Consider the following 18,980-nt stretch of genomic DNA (forward strand, 5'->3'; position numbering starts at 1 on the left):
AGATGGGAATCACATTTTATAACCATTTTCTGACCCCTTTCTCACCTCCACAAATTAAGCCATTGGATCTATCACAGTTGAAATTATCACACTCGCAGAATTTGCCAGAATAAATTTCATTTGTATTATCTCTCTTCCTACAAACACACTGTCCACAGACACATTCCCCATTGTTGCTGCAGATCTCAGAGCTGTTTTCTTTCCTGCAGTACGCATCCATGTCTTCACTGTTCACTTCATCTGTGCTACATTCACAGTGTCTGCCAACTCGCCCCTCATTGCACCTAAGAGAGAGTCCGACATTTCAATTCCATAAAAGAATAACAAAATAAGAAGTTATACTTCTACAAAGAACGTGAGAGAAAATGAGACCATGAACAATATCTTTAAACTATAATTACATTATATGGGTTATATGGGAGTGTTCGTGTACACAAAAGTGTACGTATGCACACAACACCAGCCATTCGAGTTCATACAGAACAGATGCAAGGGCCTAGGAAAAAAATCTTTCTTAAGGAGAGTAACCATTTTAATTAAGACGAACATATAATCTAGCAATAAAAAGGTAAATTAAGTATTTACAAATAGGATAAATTTATTTTTAAAGAGTATGTTATGTTTCCAAATGATACTCTATTGCATTTGCTGTTATAGGTAAAGTATATCTAAATTTAATGCAATGGTCCAACTGTTAATCTAAAAAAGCACAGTAAACACACCCCAAAAGTCCATGGAAGTTGAAGGAAAACATTGAGCATATATATCACTTGAAAACAGAAGTAACATACTCTTTAAAAATAAATGCATCCTGCCCTGACTGGTGTGGCTCGTGGGTTGGGCATCCTCCCACAAACCAAAACGTTGCTGGTTCAAGTCCCGGTCAGGGCACATGCCTGGGTTGCAGCAGGTTCAGTCCCTGCAAGAGGTGACAGATTGCTGTTTCTCTCCCTCCCTTCCTCTCTCTCTAAATATTAAGAAATAAAATCTTTTTTTTTTATTTTTAATAAATGAATCTTATGGGTTCAGACTTTTCAGACACCCTGTGTATTTTAAAAACACCAATGCTTATAGACACAGAATACACAAATTCTGTAGTATCTGCTAAATAAAGGGAAAGAAAGCAAAACATTTTCAAGATAACTTGTTTTAGTTAAATGATATTTTACTAAAACTGTACCTATATGACTCAGGATATCTAAAAGAAAATAAAAATGTTAACACCTTAATTGCTATTTAGAACAGGCAGTTAATGACTGATGGTGAAATACAGACATTTATTTTTCTCATGATTAAAACCCTGAAGAGCTTAGTCCTTTGGGGCTGACATTTAATTAAAATATACTCCCCTCCTCCTATTGCAATTTTAAGGGGAAAGCTGTATTCAGAGTATTTTCAAAAGTAATTTTTAGTTAAAAATTAACCATGGTATAAAAATAAAATTAAAAATAATTTGATTAAAATTAATTTGATTCTAAGTTCTGAAATACTGTTTTATTAATTTTACAAAATGTATTTATTAAAAAAAGTTATTCCAACAATGTAGAAGTGTATGTAGTATAAGGTGAACATCCTTTATTGCTTTCTAATTCTACTTCTCAGATAAAATTACCATTATAAGTTTAATATATTTTTCCAAAACAGTTTTTGTAAACATTTATATAAGCATATTTAGCTGTAGAAAAGTCAGACTGCTATTAAATTAGAGAACAAAAACAAATGCTACCTTAACAGTTTGTTAAATATACATCTTGAATGAGAATAAGAGCTTTTATTTTAAAGAGCAATCCTAAGAAAATAAGGCAAGGAAGAATTTTCTGTAAATATCACATACAAGATCATAAAACTGATCTGGTAGTGAGCAACAGTGGTTGGAACAAAACATTTATTTGCCCCATAGAGAGCTATTTTCACTGGATGTCCCAAAACATAGCATGCCTATAACTTTCCAAACGAATCAATGCCTCTCAGTGTCCTTCTCCACCATCCTCCAGCTTACCTGCACGCGCCACACTCAAATGTTCCATTCCCTTCATGACACTTTGGACTGCCAGGGATGCCTTCACTTTGGCACTCACACTCACAGATGAACTGAAGAATAATCTCTACTTCTTCAGTGAAGCCCAGAGGCTTAATTTTAATGGTTTCAGAATTCTTATTTGGACATTTATTTGAAGTTATGCTAATTTCAAATTGAACCTTAAAGGAAAAAACAAGATTAAGTTTTAAGTTAACTAAGCAATTTAAATCTACTAAAAATAGTTCAGTTTTATATGATAGCAGTGATCAAGAGTAATAAGAAAAGGCAAGCCTCGATATACCTCAAACACTTGGCTGAACTTCTGAAAAATAAACTGAACATTCAAAAGAACCTTAACTGATATGAAGTTTGGAAGCCAAGGAGTACATAAGACGCTTCACAACGGATGGTAAGGAGATTTTATAGGTGGAAGGGGAAATACCTCATGCGTGGCATCTGTAGCTTTGGAGAGCCTGGTCACAGATCACAGCTTTGCAGATCTCTCCCCGCCCATGGCAGGGAATCCCCAGACCCGGGCAGGAGCAACTTAGATACACAAAGTCAGGCAAATGCAGGCTGCACACAAACACAGCGAGTAGCACACCCATAGCTGCTGTGGGAAACACCAACCAGGAGAGCCAGAAAGAGAGAGGGATTCCAGTTGCACCTGGGTTGGATGGAGGAGGCTGGCCTTGGCCAGATGTGACTGTAACACTCATGACTTTTTGGAGAGGTGGTGTGTCTGGAAAGCCATACAGTGACTCAGTGCTGCAGTGGAAGTGCTCGAGAGACTTTTTGAAAGAGGAACTGAGGTGTGCTGGGCAGGGAACCTGCATGCAGCTGCCCTGCCAGCAAGGGGAAAGGAATGACAGCCTGCTTTGCTCCCACTCAGTGCAGCTGGGCAGATTGATCAGAAAGGTGCAAAGTGAAGAGATTTCTTGTCCTCAGTCCAGCACAGCTGGCAGGGCGGAGGTTGGGCAGAATGGAGAGTGAGGGACCATACAATCTGCCAAAGATGAGTCATAAAGAAGCAGAAAGCCCCAAGAGACCAATAACTAGTGAAACTGAAGCATTAATCAGCACACAAAAGCCTTGGACCAGATGGCTTCACAGGTGAATATTACCAAACATTTAAGAAAAAACTAACTCCGTTCCTTTTCAAACTATTCCAAAAAATTTAAAAACAAGGAAGACTCCCAAACTCTTTTTATGAGGCCAGTATTATCCTAATTTTAAAACCAGGTAAAGGCACAACAAAGAAAGAAAACTAAAGGCCAATATCTCTGATGAACATAGATGCTAAAATCCTCAACAAAATACTGGCAATCAGAATTCAGAAATACATTAAAAAGATCATACACCATGATCAAGTGGAATTCATCCCAGGGATGCAAGTATGGTACCATATACATAAAACAATTAAGTGTAATATACCACATAAACAAAATAATAAACAAAAATCACATGATCATATCAATAGATCCTGAAAAAACATTTGATAAAGTGCAGCACTCATTTATGATAAATACTCTCAGCAAAGTGGGAGTAGAGGGAGCATACCTCAACATATTAAGGGCCATATATGAGAAACCTAAGCCAACATTATACTCAACTGGCAAAAACTAAAAGCTTTCCCCTAATGATCAGGAAAAATATAAGGGTATCCGCTCTCACAACCTTATTCAGCATAGTACTGGAAATTCTAGCCACGGGAATCAGACAAGAAAAATAAAAGGTATGGAAAACTGTCATTATTTGCAGATGTCATGATAGTATATATAGAAAACCCTACAGTCTCCACCAAAAAACTCCTTGACTTAATAAGTGATTTTGGCAAAAGAGTGGGATACAAAGTCAATATTCAGAAATCAACGGCATTTTTGCACACCAACAATAAAATATCAGAAAGAATACTAGGAAAAAATCCCATGTACTTTAGCAACAGGAAAAATAAAGTATCTAGGAATAAATTCAACTAAGGAGGTATAAGACCTGTTCTCAGAAAACTATACAACACTGAAGAAAGATTTTAAAGAAGCTACAAATAAATGGAAGTGTATACTACCATTAAAATCTCCATACTACCGAAAGCAATCTATAGATTCAACAGAATTCCTATTAAAATGCCAATGGCATATTTCACAGACCTAGAATAAATATTCCACAATTTATACAGAACCAAAACAGACCCCAAATAGCATCAGCAATCTTGAGAAAGAAGAACAAAGTAGTAGGGATCACAGTACCTGACATCAAACTATACTACAAGGCTACTGCAATCAAAACAGTCTGGTACTGGCAATAAGAACAGACACACAGAATAATGGAACATAATAGAGAACCCAAATATAAAGCCAAGTCTCTGCGGTCAATATTTACAAAGGGGAATGAACATACAATGAAGTAAAGATAGCCTCTTCAATAAATGGTGTTGGGAGAACTGAAATGGTACATGCAAAAAAATGAAACTAGACCACCAACTTACACCATCAACCAGAATAAACTCAAAATGGATGACTTAAATGTAAGCCATGACACCATAAGAATCCTAGAAAAAAACATAGGCAGGAAAATTTCAGGAGTATTTTTGCTGATATCTCTCCTAGAGCAAGGGAAATAAAGGCAAAAATAATCAAATGGGACTACATGAAACTAAAAAGCTTCTGCATGGCTAAAGAAACCTTTATCAAAATGAAAAGGGAACAGACTGTACGGAAGAACACGTTTGGTAACGATACAACAGGGTCTGATCTCCAAAATATATAAAGAACTTATACAACTCAACATCCAGAAGACAAATAATACAATTATAAAATGGGCAAAGGACTTGAATAGACACTTTTCCGAGGACATCCAGGGAGCCCATGGACATACGAAGACGCTCAACATCACTAGCCATCAGAGAGATGCAAATTAGAATCACAATGAGATATCACCTCACACCTGTCAAATTGCCATCAGTAATAAATCGACACACAAGTGCTGGCGAGGATGTGGAGAAAAGGGAACCCCAGTGCACTGTTGGTGGGAATGCAGACTTGTGTAGCCACTGTGAAAAACAGTATGAAATTTTCTTAAAAAATAAAAACGGAACTGCCTTTTTGACCCAGTTATTTTACTACTGGGAATATACCCTAAGAATCCCAAATCACCAATTCAAAAGAACTTATGCACCCCTATGTTCATAGCAGCACTGTTTACAATTGCCAAATGCTGGAAACAGCCTAAGTGCCCATCAGTGGATGAATGGATCAAAAAACTGTGGTACATTTACATAACGGAATACTATGCAGCAGAAAGAAAGAATTCCTACCTTTTGCGACAGCATGGATGGTACTAGAGAATATCATGCTAAGTGAAGTAAGCCAGTGGGTGAAAAACAAATACCATGTGATCTCACCTGTAAGAGGAATCTATATAATGAACAAAATAAACTAACAAACAAAATAGAACCACAGGCATGGAAACCTAGAACAAACTGAAAGTGACGAGAGGGGAGGGGCGAGGGGAATAATGGTGGAAAGGAGGCAAAGGGCCTAGACAAGGAACACGAATGTATGACCCACAGACATGTACAACAGTGTGGGAATTGACTATGGGAACAAGGAGTGGGATGGGTGAAGGTAGGAAAAGGGACAAAAATTGGGACAACTATAATAGAATAATAATAAAAAGTTGAAAAAAAATCAATCAAAAAGAAAAAATGTTTCAAAAAGCTACTCATTTTTTATTATAACATTACAAACTAGATTGCTTATATAAACAAGCAATTTTTTTCTTTTCATCAGAAAATGTTTATACAACCTACCTCATCTCCAATGGAAATATTGGAGCATTTTCTCCCATTTTCTCCTGTTCCATTCACCCCATTCTTGCAGTAAGATTTATAATTTATTATTACTCCTTCTGGCAATTTGCTGTTTTCCAAAATTACTTCTGAGGAAAGGGACTAAAACAAAGACTAATTATACATAGGTAAGGCAAACAAAATCCTACTGTAAAGTAAGTTGAATGCATAAAACTATTGAGTACAATAAACTGTTAAGAGAACAATATCATTTAAACAAAATATTTGAAACCAAATCCTGAGTGTCTAGAAAACACAGAACCTAGAGAAATAGGCTCCAATTAATAAGATCAACCCTTGTCACCCCAATAAATTCAAAAGGATCAATTCTTCAAAATAATGTACATGATTAAAAAGAGTATGTTTTAATTACTTAGGTAAAATAATAATACTCATATAGCACAGAAGCCTGATATTAATTATGAGGAGTCCTAAGAACTCAGAACCAACGTCCTCTTTCCCCATTAGCAATACGGCCCTACAACCTCAGCTAACTTGGGACAAATCTGCATAGAAACTGTGATAACCTGGACAAAAAAAAAAGCCCCACGTACAGATTCCAGCCAGGGCTTTTTAAGAATCTCAGACAGCTCAGGACAAATATAAAAGGCTAATGCATAATTTCCCAGTACGATGGGAATTTATACTATTAAAATCGGGGATAACTATGGGAAAGACATGAAACTGGAATCTTGAAAGTGTTGTAAAAATCTCTTTTTTTGAGTAGGGTCATCCTAAAACACTTTGGGAACCCCTGTGTTGTGTATGAAGGAAGTTTTACTTTCTTTGAGCAATGTATTCTCAACAGGGTACTCTCCGAATAGATCTTATTTAAAATGTACTCACATTGTATGCATCAATGATCAATTGAATTACATTGCTGGAATTTGCAGATAATGTTCCTACTGCTGACTTAGGGATCAAATTTTTCAGTTCCTGAAATTAAAAGATAAACACATAAAATACAGATATATTCATTCAAATATATGCACCTACTGAGTACATACTACTTATTTTTAATACCAGTTCCCTATACGTTTTCTAAATAATGTAAAAAGAACTGAGAAAAACATCTAGTTTTATATGTATTAAAAATTAATATAAAATACTTTTGTAAAATACAGTCTGTCTAGCTGGTGACATTTTTCCACACTTAAACTTAGATATATGATTTTGCTTCTAATGACTTAAGAAAAAGGGTCTAGAAATTTGTTATTTTTATCTCACATATATATTTACCTTGTAAACAGGCTGAAATTCTTCAGTAACTGCAAAAATAGTCTGAATGTTATTTTCACTTAGTTTCTGGACAAGGTGAGCAATAGAAGGATAATCCTAAAAAATTAAGTAATAAAATTTAGTATGTAATTATATCCAATCAATGCTTTTTCCAATCCTTTTAGAAAAATCATAATAATTTGCATATATAACTGGATTACTTACATAACGCTGCTTGAAATAACACAAACAATTGCTGAAGTGGGCGGTGTTACACACGGGTTTCTAATGCCCTTCTCTCTTTATATATGTATAAAAATTTCCATAATAAAAAGGTTTTATAAAACAAGGTTATCTATGTATATTAAATGTCAAAACAATGAAATTAAAGTTATTGTCAGTAATTAACGGTTGCATTATCTATCACTTAAGAAAAAGACCAAGGTTCACCAAGGTTTAAATTTTTTTCAGTACCTAAATAATTTGCCAGTCTTTATTTTTAGTAAAGAAAGGGTACTTATTTGTAAAACTACATAAATTATTTGTTTAGAAATAATATCAAATTTGCTAACAAATGATTTAGGCAAGTGAAAAGGAGAGGCAGCTATGGTTGAAGCATGGAGTAACTGTCATCCTATTGAGGCTCCTTTCATCCTATTGAGGCCCCTGTCTAAGTGAAAGGAAGCAAGCACAAAGCCACATCTTTAAAAACAGCAATAGTAAGCTTTCCTGCACATTAGGTCAGGACTCGTACTTAACAAAATTACAAAACCTCAAACCTGAAAAACCCACAAGCCTGTCATCCACAATACTCTTAGTATTAAACAGTAAAATTCAACAAGAATCCATTCATTGTGTAAGGAATTAAGCACTTACATAATAATGGCTCATTGTGTATACATTATTTTCCAGGTGACACTGTCCATCATTTGGTAAAACAATGCCACCAAGTTTCCCATCTCCAGCAAAGTGAAACCCAGCATCCGTAGAAAACACCAGCAGCCGTGTAACATTCCTCCAACCAATCAATGACTTGAAAAGAAAAATATTATAATTTAAAAATACTACTCACAATAATTCATATAGGCTATCACTATACTTTAACCTTATTTTGTTTTTACCTTCTTTTCACAGTGCTAATCCTGTTCTTACTTATAAACACATAGAGCCCACTGTATACTACATCTTACCTGGTTATCCACCTCTCAGCTCATTTTTAGAAACTGTATCTTTTAAAATCAATGTCTGTCTCATTGCTAGAAAGTAAGGTAACTCATTCCATGAGTGGCAGGGACCGCATCTCGTGCTGCTCATCTTCACATCTGCATCAACTCGCACAGTGCTCAGCATACAGTAGGTACTTCACATGTAAATAAAAATGTCTCAGGCCTTGCCATACTTTACCCTCCTGCTGCTATCTGTTCCCCTCCATCCTCGTCCCTGCTGTCTTCTGCAGCAAGACCTCCCTTATCGGCCCTCCACAGCAGGCCTTTCTTTAATTATAGAAAAAACTCCACCATTCTAACACATCAGTAATGCTTATTTGTTTATTTTATTCTCTACCTTATTCAACAAAGAATTTAATGTAGCAATAAAGTCCTCTTCTCTCCTGGTAATTTTGTAATTATATTTGTCTAAATTTACTCAATACATCTGTTTATATCCTCATAAAACTATTAATGCTGACAACTCAGTGGATCTAGAAAAGTAGGTGGAACAGTTACTCTCAATCAGCATTACCAGTCAGAAAGACAGAATTGGCCATAGGTGCTAAAGATTGTTTTAATCCCACAAGCAGAGGCACAGTTACAGATAGCCCAATGCTCCCTTCTTGACAGTGAGCTGTTAACAGCATCACAAATGAATGGTTGGAAAGAAAAGAAAAGTGTCAGGAGGCACTACCTAGAATATTAATCTTTCTTCCCCTTTAAAAGCAGACTATCCTTAAAGGCAACTACCCAGAGAGAAGTCAAAAGTAACAATAACATAGCAGTTAATATCTGCTGAGTGCTTAGTAGCACTTTATATGGATTACTAAATTTAAACTTCGTAATAGACCTATGATGTATAAATATTATTATCCCTTCATAAGGAGAAGGAAACAGCCCTCTAGAATGGTTAAATAAACTGCCTAAGATCAGTGGAGATGGGAAAATTTAAAGCCATGTTCTAATAGTCTAAAGACTGTTCTCTTAACCACTATACTTAAATGTTATAACATTATTATCTTGAATATCAGTTAGCACTTCAGCAAAAATTGGTTGAAAAATAACCATTAAGAAACACCTGGAATCAAGGAAGAACTTGAGGGAATAGGAGTAACACAAGGAAGAAAAAGAAGGAAAATGATATAGTAGCAGGTACTTAAAACAAACTTTACCCAAGTGCCCATGAATATATGAGTGGATTAAAAAGCTGTGGTGCATATATACAATGGAATACTCTGCCATCAAAAAGAATGAAATCTTACCATTTACAACAGTATGAATGGACCTAGAGGGTATTATGCTAAGTGAAGTAAGTCAGACAGAGAAAGGGGAATTACCGTAAGATTTTACTTTTATGTGGAATCTCATGAACAAAATACATAAACAAAATAAAAACAGACTCACAGATGCCAAGAACAGACTGACAGTTGACAGAGGGGAGGGGTGTTGGGGAACTGAGTGAAAAGGTGAAGAAATTAAGAAGTACAGAATAGTCACAGATGTATAAATTACAGCATAGGGAATATAGTCAATAATGTTGTAGTAACTATGTGTGGGGCCAGCTGAATACTTGAGTGCATGACTGCCTAACCACCATGCTGTACACCTGAAACTAATACAGAATAATACTGAATGTAAACTGTAATTGAAAAAGACAAACTTTATTTACCTCACAATGTTTTCTAGTTTCAGCTTCAGCTACAGGTCATCCCAAAGTCTTCAGCTGGTAAATGGATCATAAAATTCTAACCACTAGTCCAATAGAGATGAGCTTGCTATTACTGAAAATTTTATAATTAAAACCAAATATATGTCTTCCCAAAATACTTATTTCCCAGCTTACAAATTAGGACTTAAAAAGTTCTTTCTTTCTGAATTACTAAGACACGGGGAAAGGCCTATTTAAAGATGAAGAACAGAAGAAGAGTGACCAAAAGAAATTATATCTGAAGTTACTTTCCATCTGAGCACTGTAATACTCCTGTGATACCTCAGATGGTCTCAGTGCCATCTCTATATAAAGCCAGAGCATCAGGACACCTGGGCCTCTTCTCAAAACCTAGAACACCAGCTAAAGTACAGCTGAAGTGCCCCACTGTTTCAAATGGTAAGCATTCTGGACTTTTAAAACCCTGTATAAATGAACTAAGTGCCTTGTTCAAATAGACATAATGATGACATATGTTTTTATAAAGCACTCAGAGTTCGAGGGAATTTAAGGTACTGAATTCTGCACCCCTCTGGAATAATTGAGTATAATATGGTAATAAAGGCAATTTTTTTCTACTAACTGATAGCAGAATCACACTTAAACTTCATACAAATACTGCCCCTTTGGAGAAAATGAATGCACTTACCCCACAAACTGCAACTTGCATGATTGCATCAAAGCCACCTTCTGGAGAATCCAAATTTCCAGATATATGCTGTTTACCAACAAGGTCGTTAAATACTTCCCCTTTATCAGTAAGACTGAGCACATTTTTATAGCTAAATGGGCTGGTACAGTTCTGATCACCTGTGCAAGGGTTCCTGAGCTTGGCTGGTGTTGTACTAATATAAGGCATCACAGTCTTCTCCACAAATGAGCCAAACCCTGTGCAGGAAAAAAAGCATACAGAGAGACAAGTGGATGGATGAATGAATAAACTTGCATTAAAAACAAAACAAAACAAAACAAAACACAAGAATGTTACCACATGTGAGTCTATCTTTTTCCTTAATGAGAAACAGTAAGGTTTGGAAAGGAGACAATTAAAACATAAAAAATCCAGGTCTGAAGTAGAATTGGGCTATCATGTTAATTAGTAATGAAATAGAATCTGAATACTCAACATGTTTATAAAATCCTATGAGCAAGCATGCATTTCACTATCTATTTGGTAGACTGTTAGTCCTCAACATACGTGAATTTTACAACCTCAGATTCAACCAACTGCAGATCAAAAATATTTTTTTTAATCGCAGAACATTCCAAAAAGCAAAATTTGAATTTGCCATGCACCAAGTACTATGATGAATCCACGTGAGTAAAGTGATGTATAGGCAGAGCCTGCTGTTGCCTAAATGCAAATACCATCCTACATAAGAGACTTGGGCACCTGAGGATTTTGGTATCTGCAGAGGGTACTAGAACCAATACTCTGTGGATACAAGGGAAAATTGTAATCTGTGTCAAATAACAAGGTAACATACATAACAGAGAAACAAGGAGGCAGAAAGATTATAAAATATGTAACACGAATTATCAGTCCTCTCTCAAAGTAAAAGCTAAAACCTGGCCTCTTTACCTCACAAGTATATAATGAAGAATAATACTGCCAAGATTTATACAAATAAAAATTATCAATTTTCTCAATATTCCTACCTATCCTGAAATCCGAAGTAATCCTCTTCATTTTATTCATCAGATCTGTTCCAAGACTTTTTACATTCTCCAAGTCATCTTTCATAGAGTAAGAGAGGTCCATTAAGTAGTAGAGATCAATGGGATAATCTTCAGCTCTCTTGAATTTTAATGAGAACGTCTGTGGCTCCCCTAATTAAACAGATATTAGAAAATGAAATTAGCTTGTCAGCAATGAAAAAAAAACAAATAAATTGTATTCACAAGGTAAACACCATAAAATGAAATTACTGCTAAAACTTTTATAAAACCTATTGGATTCCATAGGTAATGCAATGGATGTATATTTAATTTCATTCACAAATATGCAAAATGCCAGGCCTTGGGGATGCAAGATGAAAAAGACAACACCCACAGTGGATGAGACAGACAAAAATGGTCAATTGAGAACTAACACAGAGGAAATCAAGTAGATGGAAAAACATAAATGAGACTAGGGTGGGTGGGGAGGGCTTATTATAGGGTACATCTGACTTTTTAAAGTTCTAAGTCAAGATTGTTCTGTTTAATAGGATCCTACTACATGTAAATAATAAATTCTGGTTTTTATCTTAGAAAACCTGGTAAATGGTAAAAAGTTCTAAAAATGACTTACAAAGAGGTTTGTTAAGAAACTATAGCAAAAATGTAAGAAAACAATGAAGATTTGAATAGAAACAATGAAGGACAGGGTGTAAAAGGTGTTAGGTGTAATTCACTCAGGAAATACACAAGAAATAAAAGGTTTGTGTGAAAAATCATTAAATTCTCAACTTGTAGATTATCTCTATAGAGATTTCAAGTACGCAGTTCACTAAATGGGTTTGAAGCTTAAAGAGAAAACAGTGTGAAAATATACAAATGGTTTTAAAGCCATGAGAGGAAAGTCAACAATTAAGTGAGCTGCAAAGAGACAGGAAGAAAAAAGACAAAAAAGATTAGAAAGAGATCAGAAGAAAAACCAGGAGGATACCACAGAAGCCAAGAGAAAGAGTATTTCAAGAGGCTCAAAGACACAAGTTGGTACAGAAAGGCGACAAGAAAAAAGGGTCCCCAACAAGCATCCACTAAGGCTCCGTGGTTCAGGTGAAGGCAGAGCTTTGCCAGCACAGGTCTCAAGCAGAAGCCTTGACTGCATGAAGGTGAAGAGTGAATGTGAGTGGAAGTCACAAACACAAGAAATGTGTACCATGCTTTTGAGAGAAAGGGGATAGAAACTGGAAGGAGTAGGAAGAGAGCTTGTCTTCTTTTTTTGTTGTTTTTTTAGATACAAAATTGACAGATTATTACAAAAACCTTAGTATTTTCACAACACTAAACAAACTCAAAGGAAAAATATGTTAAAATATTGTCTTTATATTATGTAATTACACCAAAGAATAAACACTTTTATTTTTAAAACCCATTAAATATAATATTTTCTTAACTTTAACAGAATTTACCTTGAACATTAGGCAATATTATTTTTATTTCAAGTGCATGTGTCTTACAAACCTGAAAAAAATTCTAAAATTTAATGTATTCCACACCTCTGATAGCCAGTTCACATATGAAATAAACTCTCAACAAAAATTGGTGAGAGACTTATATAAAGTTGTCAGAAAGCTCAAGTAGAAACAAAGGTATTTAAAGAATTAGATTTCTGTACCTGATCGTAACCGCAAAACCAACTGCTGTGGTTGGATCTGTGTTATATCTTCTGGCTGGAGCTTCTCTGATCCTTTGCTACGATTGGTTACATTTTTATTTTTCTTTATATCTTTGGAACCTCTGGGATTTTCTATGTCATCTGGATGACAACCCTTCTTTTTTAAGGCTTCTAAATCATCACATCGTGCAGAAGTAGGCATTCCTTCTTGTAAAAATGTCTAAATGACATATAAAATATAGGTATAAATAAAAAGCATAATGGGTAAATCTTTTACATAACATAATTGAAAAAAACACAGTTAAATTGCAAAAATCAAGTGACACATCTAACATACTTAATTTCTGGTTTTTAAACAAAATGTCTCTTTCATCCAAACCATAATAAGTGCTCTTATATATAAAGTATTTTCCTTGAATGTAGTACCTTTTTAACTAATATATTACTAGTAATTCATTATTTTAATAATACTTAGGACTAATATAAGTGTGCACATTTTAACTGTCCTACCTTCAAATTCAGAGTATCTAATCAAAGAAATTTCTTCAGTGAAATCACTTATTTAGCATGGTTAATAGCCACTAATAATGTATAATATACCCAGTTACCAGTATTTTTTCCCTAAAATTTCCCTTAGAAAAATCCTTAAAAGCCTCTCATATTATGTAGCATCCTCAATCACAATATTTTGTATAACTCAATGTTTATGGAAAAGATGTTATCCTAAAAGCATCTTGATTAATGGTGTTATTTTTTAAAAGAAGAACAAGAAACTCAGCACAGATTTAGTATTCCTGGGGGTCTGAAAATATTCCAAGTATAGGCTATTAAACAAGACTTAAAACTTATTTTAAAAATACAGTAAGTGATTATATTACAAGAGTTATGAATATATTTCCATAGGGTGAATTAAAAAAGAAAAGAGATCCTAATGGTATGTAATACTCATGGCTTGGGGTAAAATTTCTAGCAGGGACATGATTTCAAAATGTGTTACACCTCAAAAAACTTATATGAAGTTAAAATTTTATCAGATGACCAAAGAAGTACCTTCACTAAAAACAAAAACACGGCTTTTAAGATATAAAGATTTTGAATAAAATGTTTTCATAAAATGTGGGAGCAAAAAAACGATCACAGCGTGTGTATCATTTTTAAATGTGTACATATAACTAAATCAATTAATTATAACAAACATTTGACATATATCCCTAAAAATTTTATATTTAGTTAGCCAAAAACTGTTTTAACCTTAACATTGGAAAAATGAGGAAATCTCTTTCATTTAGGGTGACATATACTCACTTTTATATAGTATTTTATTATCTACCATTTTTATGGTGCTGTATGCAGTAAGTAAGAATACTTAAATATAAAATATACGCAGTAGTTTTGATCAGTTATTTTTAAAGGGAAACATAACCCTAAATTTCTGTCATTAGAGAAAAAACTGCAAAGGAATGCTGTGGATGGAATGGTTCAAAGCTGCACGGCTTTTATATATTGTCAAACCTAAAATACCACCAAAGCACAAAAACATACTACCCAGCACACTATTACTTTCCAAGTATCAATCAGGAAAAGTTTAAAATCATTGACAGCCTCGGTTCCCATGCTGTTCCCCCACCCCCGCCTGCTTGCAGCTGTCTGGGAGTTTCCCATGATAGTGGGGTGCATCAACCCGAGCTCCGTCTGGTCTTGATCAACCCTCAGACTCACAGCTGCACGATAAACGACTGAATTCAATAATTTCTTTTTTCTTCCCCCTATAAAACAGCCCCCTCCTTCCCTAGGAGCCTGGAGTCAGGCCATTCGTGGTACGGCTTCCTCCCCGCTTGCTAATTCCCTCAATAAACTTGTTTTTGTCTGCTTGCTGCCTCCTCATGGTTCTCTGAGTGACTCCATTCTTACAATCATAAAATGCAAGTAAAATTTCACTGAACATAAGGTCTGTCCAGAAGGTATCCACCCATGTAATAAGAAAAATAGACATTTACCGAAGAGACAAGAAATACAGTATTGTACATAGGACAATGATGCCTCAATCTCCTTTAAAGTAGAACCTTGGGACCTCACACGGTTCTCCCAATTTCCATCAGCTGCCCCCATTGTATTTTCCAGAATCTCACTGATGGTCAAAAATCTCTTCCCTTTCAAAGGTGACTTTAGTTTTGAGAAAAGGCAGAACTCACAGGGCATCATTCTGGGCTGTAGGGGGCTAAGTCACCTGGGTGATTTGATGTTTCCAAAAAAAACCTCTGTACAAGATGTGATGCATAAGCAGGCATATTGCCATGATGAAGCTGCCAATCACCAGTTGCCCATAGCTGCAGCCTTGTTAATCATGTGAATAGTTTCTACAGAGGAATGTTTCAAGCTTAATACAAAATTTAATGCAGATTCATTGCTCTATTTGCTAATTTTGAATGCAGCCTTATGAATCATGTGAATAGTTTCCACGGAGGAATGTTTGAAGCTAAATACAAAATTTAATGCAGATTCATTGCTCTACTTGCTCATTTTGAATGCAAAGGCCCACATACTATACATGCTCACTCAACCACGTCTACTGCTCCTCCTGACTAGTACAGTGCAGGCTTCATGTTCACTCATGTGCATTCCAGTCCATTCTACTTGGCTGCCAGGTTACTTCAATATCGATATTGCACAAACCATTCTCGTTACATTAAAAATGGCTGAACTTTTTCCAGACAGACCTCATATTCAAAAATAACCTTAATAATTTAAGAATTATGCCTCAAAGGTCAAAGGACTAAACTATTTACATATTTGTCTCCAATTTAATTCCAGATACTATTTTAAATTTTTTATTTAATCTTGATTGTATTTTTTCCATTACCATTTAGACCCATTATACTACCCTCCCCCCAGCTATCAACACACTGTTGTCCATGTCCAGGAGTCCTTTCTCCTTTTTGTTCAATCCCTCCAGCTCCTAACTCCTTCCCCCCAATGCCCTACTAGCTGTCATCTACTATCTATGACTTTGTCCCCATTTTCCTAGTTACTTCAGTGTGTTCAGTAGATTCCACATATGAATGAGATCATATGGAATTTGACTTTCTCTGACTGGTTTATTTTACTTAACATAATAATCTCCAGGTCCATCCATACTGTTGCAAAGGGTAAAATTTTATTCTTTTTTTATGGCCAGGTAGTATTTCATTGTGTAAATGTTCCACAGTTGTTTTATCCACTTATCTACTGATGGACACTTGCACTGCTTCCATATCTTAGCAATTGTAAATAACGCTGCAATGAACATAGGGGTGCTTATGTTCTTTCAATTATTGTTTTGGGTTCCTTCAAATATATTCCCAGATGTGGGATCGCTGTGTCAAAAGGCAGATCCATTTTTAATTTTTTGAGGTATCTCCATACTGCTTTCCACAGTGGCTGCACTAATGTGCATTCCCACCAACAGTACAAAAGTGTTTCCCTTTCTCCAGATGCTTGTCAGCACTTGTTTGTTGGTTTATTGATGATAGCCATTCTGACAGGTGTGAGACAGTATCTCACTGTGATTTTAATTTTTACTTCTCTAATGGTTAGTGTCATTGAGCATCTTTTCATGTTTTCTTGGCATCTGTATGTCCTCTTTGATGAAGTATTTATTCAGTTCCTTTGCCCATTTTTTAATTGGGTTGTTTGTTTTATTGGTGTTGAGTTTTTTAAGTACTTTATAAATTTGGGATATTAACCCCTCATCAGATGTATTGGTGAATGTTCTTCCATTCTGTGGGTTGTCTTTTTATTTTGTTGATGTTTTCCTTTGCAGTGCAAAAATTTTTAGTTTCGTGGAATCGCTTTTGCTTACTTTTTCTTTTGTTTCCCTTGCCTGGGTAGATATAGCTGATAAAATATTACTATGAGCTACGTCCAAGATTTTGCTGCCTATGTTTTCTTCTAGGATTTTCATGGTTTTGGGTCTAATATTCATGTCTTTGATCCATTTTGAATTTATTCTTGTGTGTGGTATAAGAACATGGTCTAGTTTCATTTTTCTGCATGTATCTGTCCAATTTTCCCGACATCATTTATTGAATAAATTATCTTTAGCCCATTGTATGTGCTTCCTTCCTCTGTCAAATATTAATTGATCATATAGTGTGGGCTGGGCTCTCTATTCTGTTCTACTGATCTATGTGTTTTTATGACAGAACCATGCCGTTTTGATTACTATGGCCTTAATAGTACAGTTTGATATTAGGTAGTGTGATTTCTCTAATTTTGTTCTTCTTTCTCAGGGTCGCTGTTGCTATGTGGGGCCTTTTATGGTTCCATATAAATTCAGAATACCATTTTTAGGAGAAAAGAAACTACCATTAGAAAAGGTTTGAAATAATAATAGAAAAACCTCTCATTTTGTCTTTCACATGGTCAAACCATATTAAACCAGTTATGTCAAGCAGGTACTTGAAATGTGTGGGGGGTCAAATGCCTGAGTAAAAACAATAAGGTTTTAGCCTTCTGATATTATTCACACTCAATAAATTATATATCTGCAAAAAAAAATTCTTTCATCTCCTGTTCTAACTAGTTCATTCAACATTTAGTAAGCTTTGGGGAAGATACCATGTTAAGCAATGTATAGAGATGACAAAAGTGAATAAAATTTAAACTCTAGCTTCAATGGGTTTTTATTAGGACGCAAATCAATTCCATATTAGTTTAACTCAAATATAATTAGAATGGTTAATTTATATATCTCCCATTTATAAAGGGGAAAAGAAATCTAAGACAGTCAAATTAAATGGCTAAGTTTGGGGGGATGATGTATAATAGAAATATTCCACAAAGGTGAGCTATATATGTACATATGTATTTATGTGTGCGTGTGCATGTATATGTATTTTTAGATTGTCTAGTAATTACATTAAAAGAAAAAGAAAAAGGACATTAATTTTAATTATGTATATATAATTAGCATTTTAAATTATTAATAATTTTTTAAGCATTAATTCTTTGAGCTTTGGTATTTATTTGAGGCTTGCACCAATTCTCTATTTGGATCACCCATACTTCAAGTGCTCAAGCCACATGTGCCCAGAGGCTACTGTTTGAACAGCACATTCCAAACCATTATCACACAATACTGTACACAGAGCTGATGCATATTCAATTAAACACTAATTTAAATGAAATTCATATTTAGCTCTTCTCCAGGACAGGTTTGTGCAACACTAAATGACTATAGAATAACTGGAAAGGACCTGTAAAATCTTACTTACTGAATTGGTACACCATCCACAGTTTGGCCCTGCTTGTATACATTCTCCACATGATTTGGCATTTGCTTTTATACATCTATTTTCATCTGTCAAGAGAGAAGAGAATAGACAGACCACTTTACTTGACATTTCAAGACAAAATATAATTAAAAAATCAGGATCATAATAATAAATAATGCAATATACATGAATGATAAATATGAATACTACGATCCAGACCTGCCCCAAAGAGGACCCTAAGAGCAGTAATTCTGGACTACCTTGACACAGAGCCATAGCAAAGATTAGGTACTGTTAATCATAATATACATTTACCCTTTTTATCAAAGGCATGATTTCAGGATCTGTCATGATGGATGGTCTTAATTGTCAGGAGTTTTCTTACAATTGGGCAAAGTATTA

The 18,980-nt window shown here is 35.0% G+C and overlaps 1 protein-coding gene across 4 annotated transcripts in view; it reads right to left on the bottom strand.

Moving 5' to 3' along the window:
• Positions 1–18,980, bottom strand: part of ITGB1 (integrin subunit beta 1) — a 59,602-nt gene that overhangs the window by 10,565 nt on the left and 30,057 nt on the right. For all 4 annotated transcript variants that reach the window (XM_090266167.1, XM_090266169.1, XM_090266170.1 and 1 more), the window contains 10 exons: positions 18,579–18,664; positions 13,327–13,546; positions 11,661–11,831; positions 10,651–10,889; positions 7,962–8,117; positions 7,107–7,202; positions 6,714–6,803; positions 5,829–5,969; positions 2,000–2,199; positions 46–284 (listed from right to left, as the gene is read on the bottom strand). In XM_090266167.1, the coding sequence (XP_090122293.1) occupies positions 46–284; positions 2,000–2,199; positions 5,829–5,969; positions 6,714–6,803; positions 7,107–7,202; positions 7,962–8,117; positions 10,651–10,889; positions 11,661–11,831; positions 13,327–13,546; positions 18,579–18,664 (1,638 nt within the window). The remainder of the gene's footprint in view (positions 1–45; positions 285–1,999; positions 2,200–5,828; positions 5,970–6,713; positions 6,804–7,106; positions 7,203–7,961; positions 8,118–10,650; positions 10,890–11,660; positions 11,832–13,326; positions 13,547–18,578; positions 18,665–18,980) is intronic.

This window comes from Furipterus horrens, unplaced genomic scaffold (genome assembly GCF_987537825.1).
Source record: "Furipterus horrens unplaced genomic scaffold, mFurHor1.1.pri manual_scaffold_2, whole genome shotgun sequence".
Taxonomy (NCBI): domain Eukaryota; kingdom Metazoa; phylum Chordata; class Mammalia; order Chiroptera; family Furipteridae; genus Furipterus; species Furipterus horrens.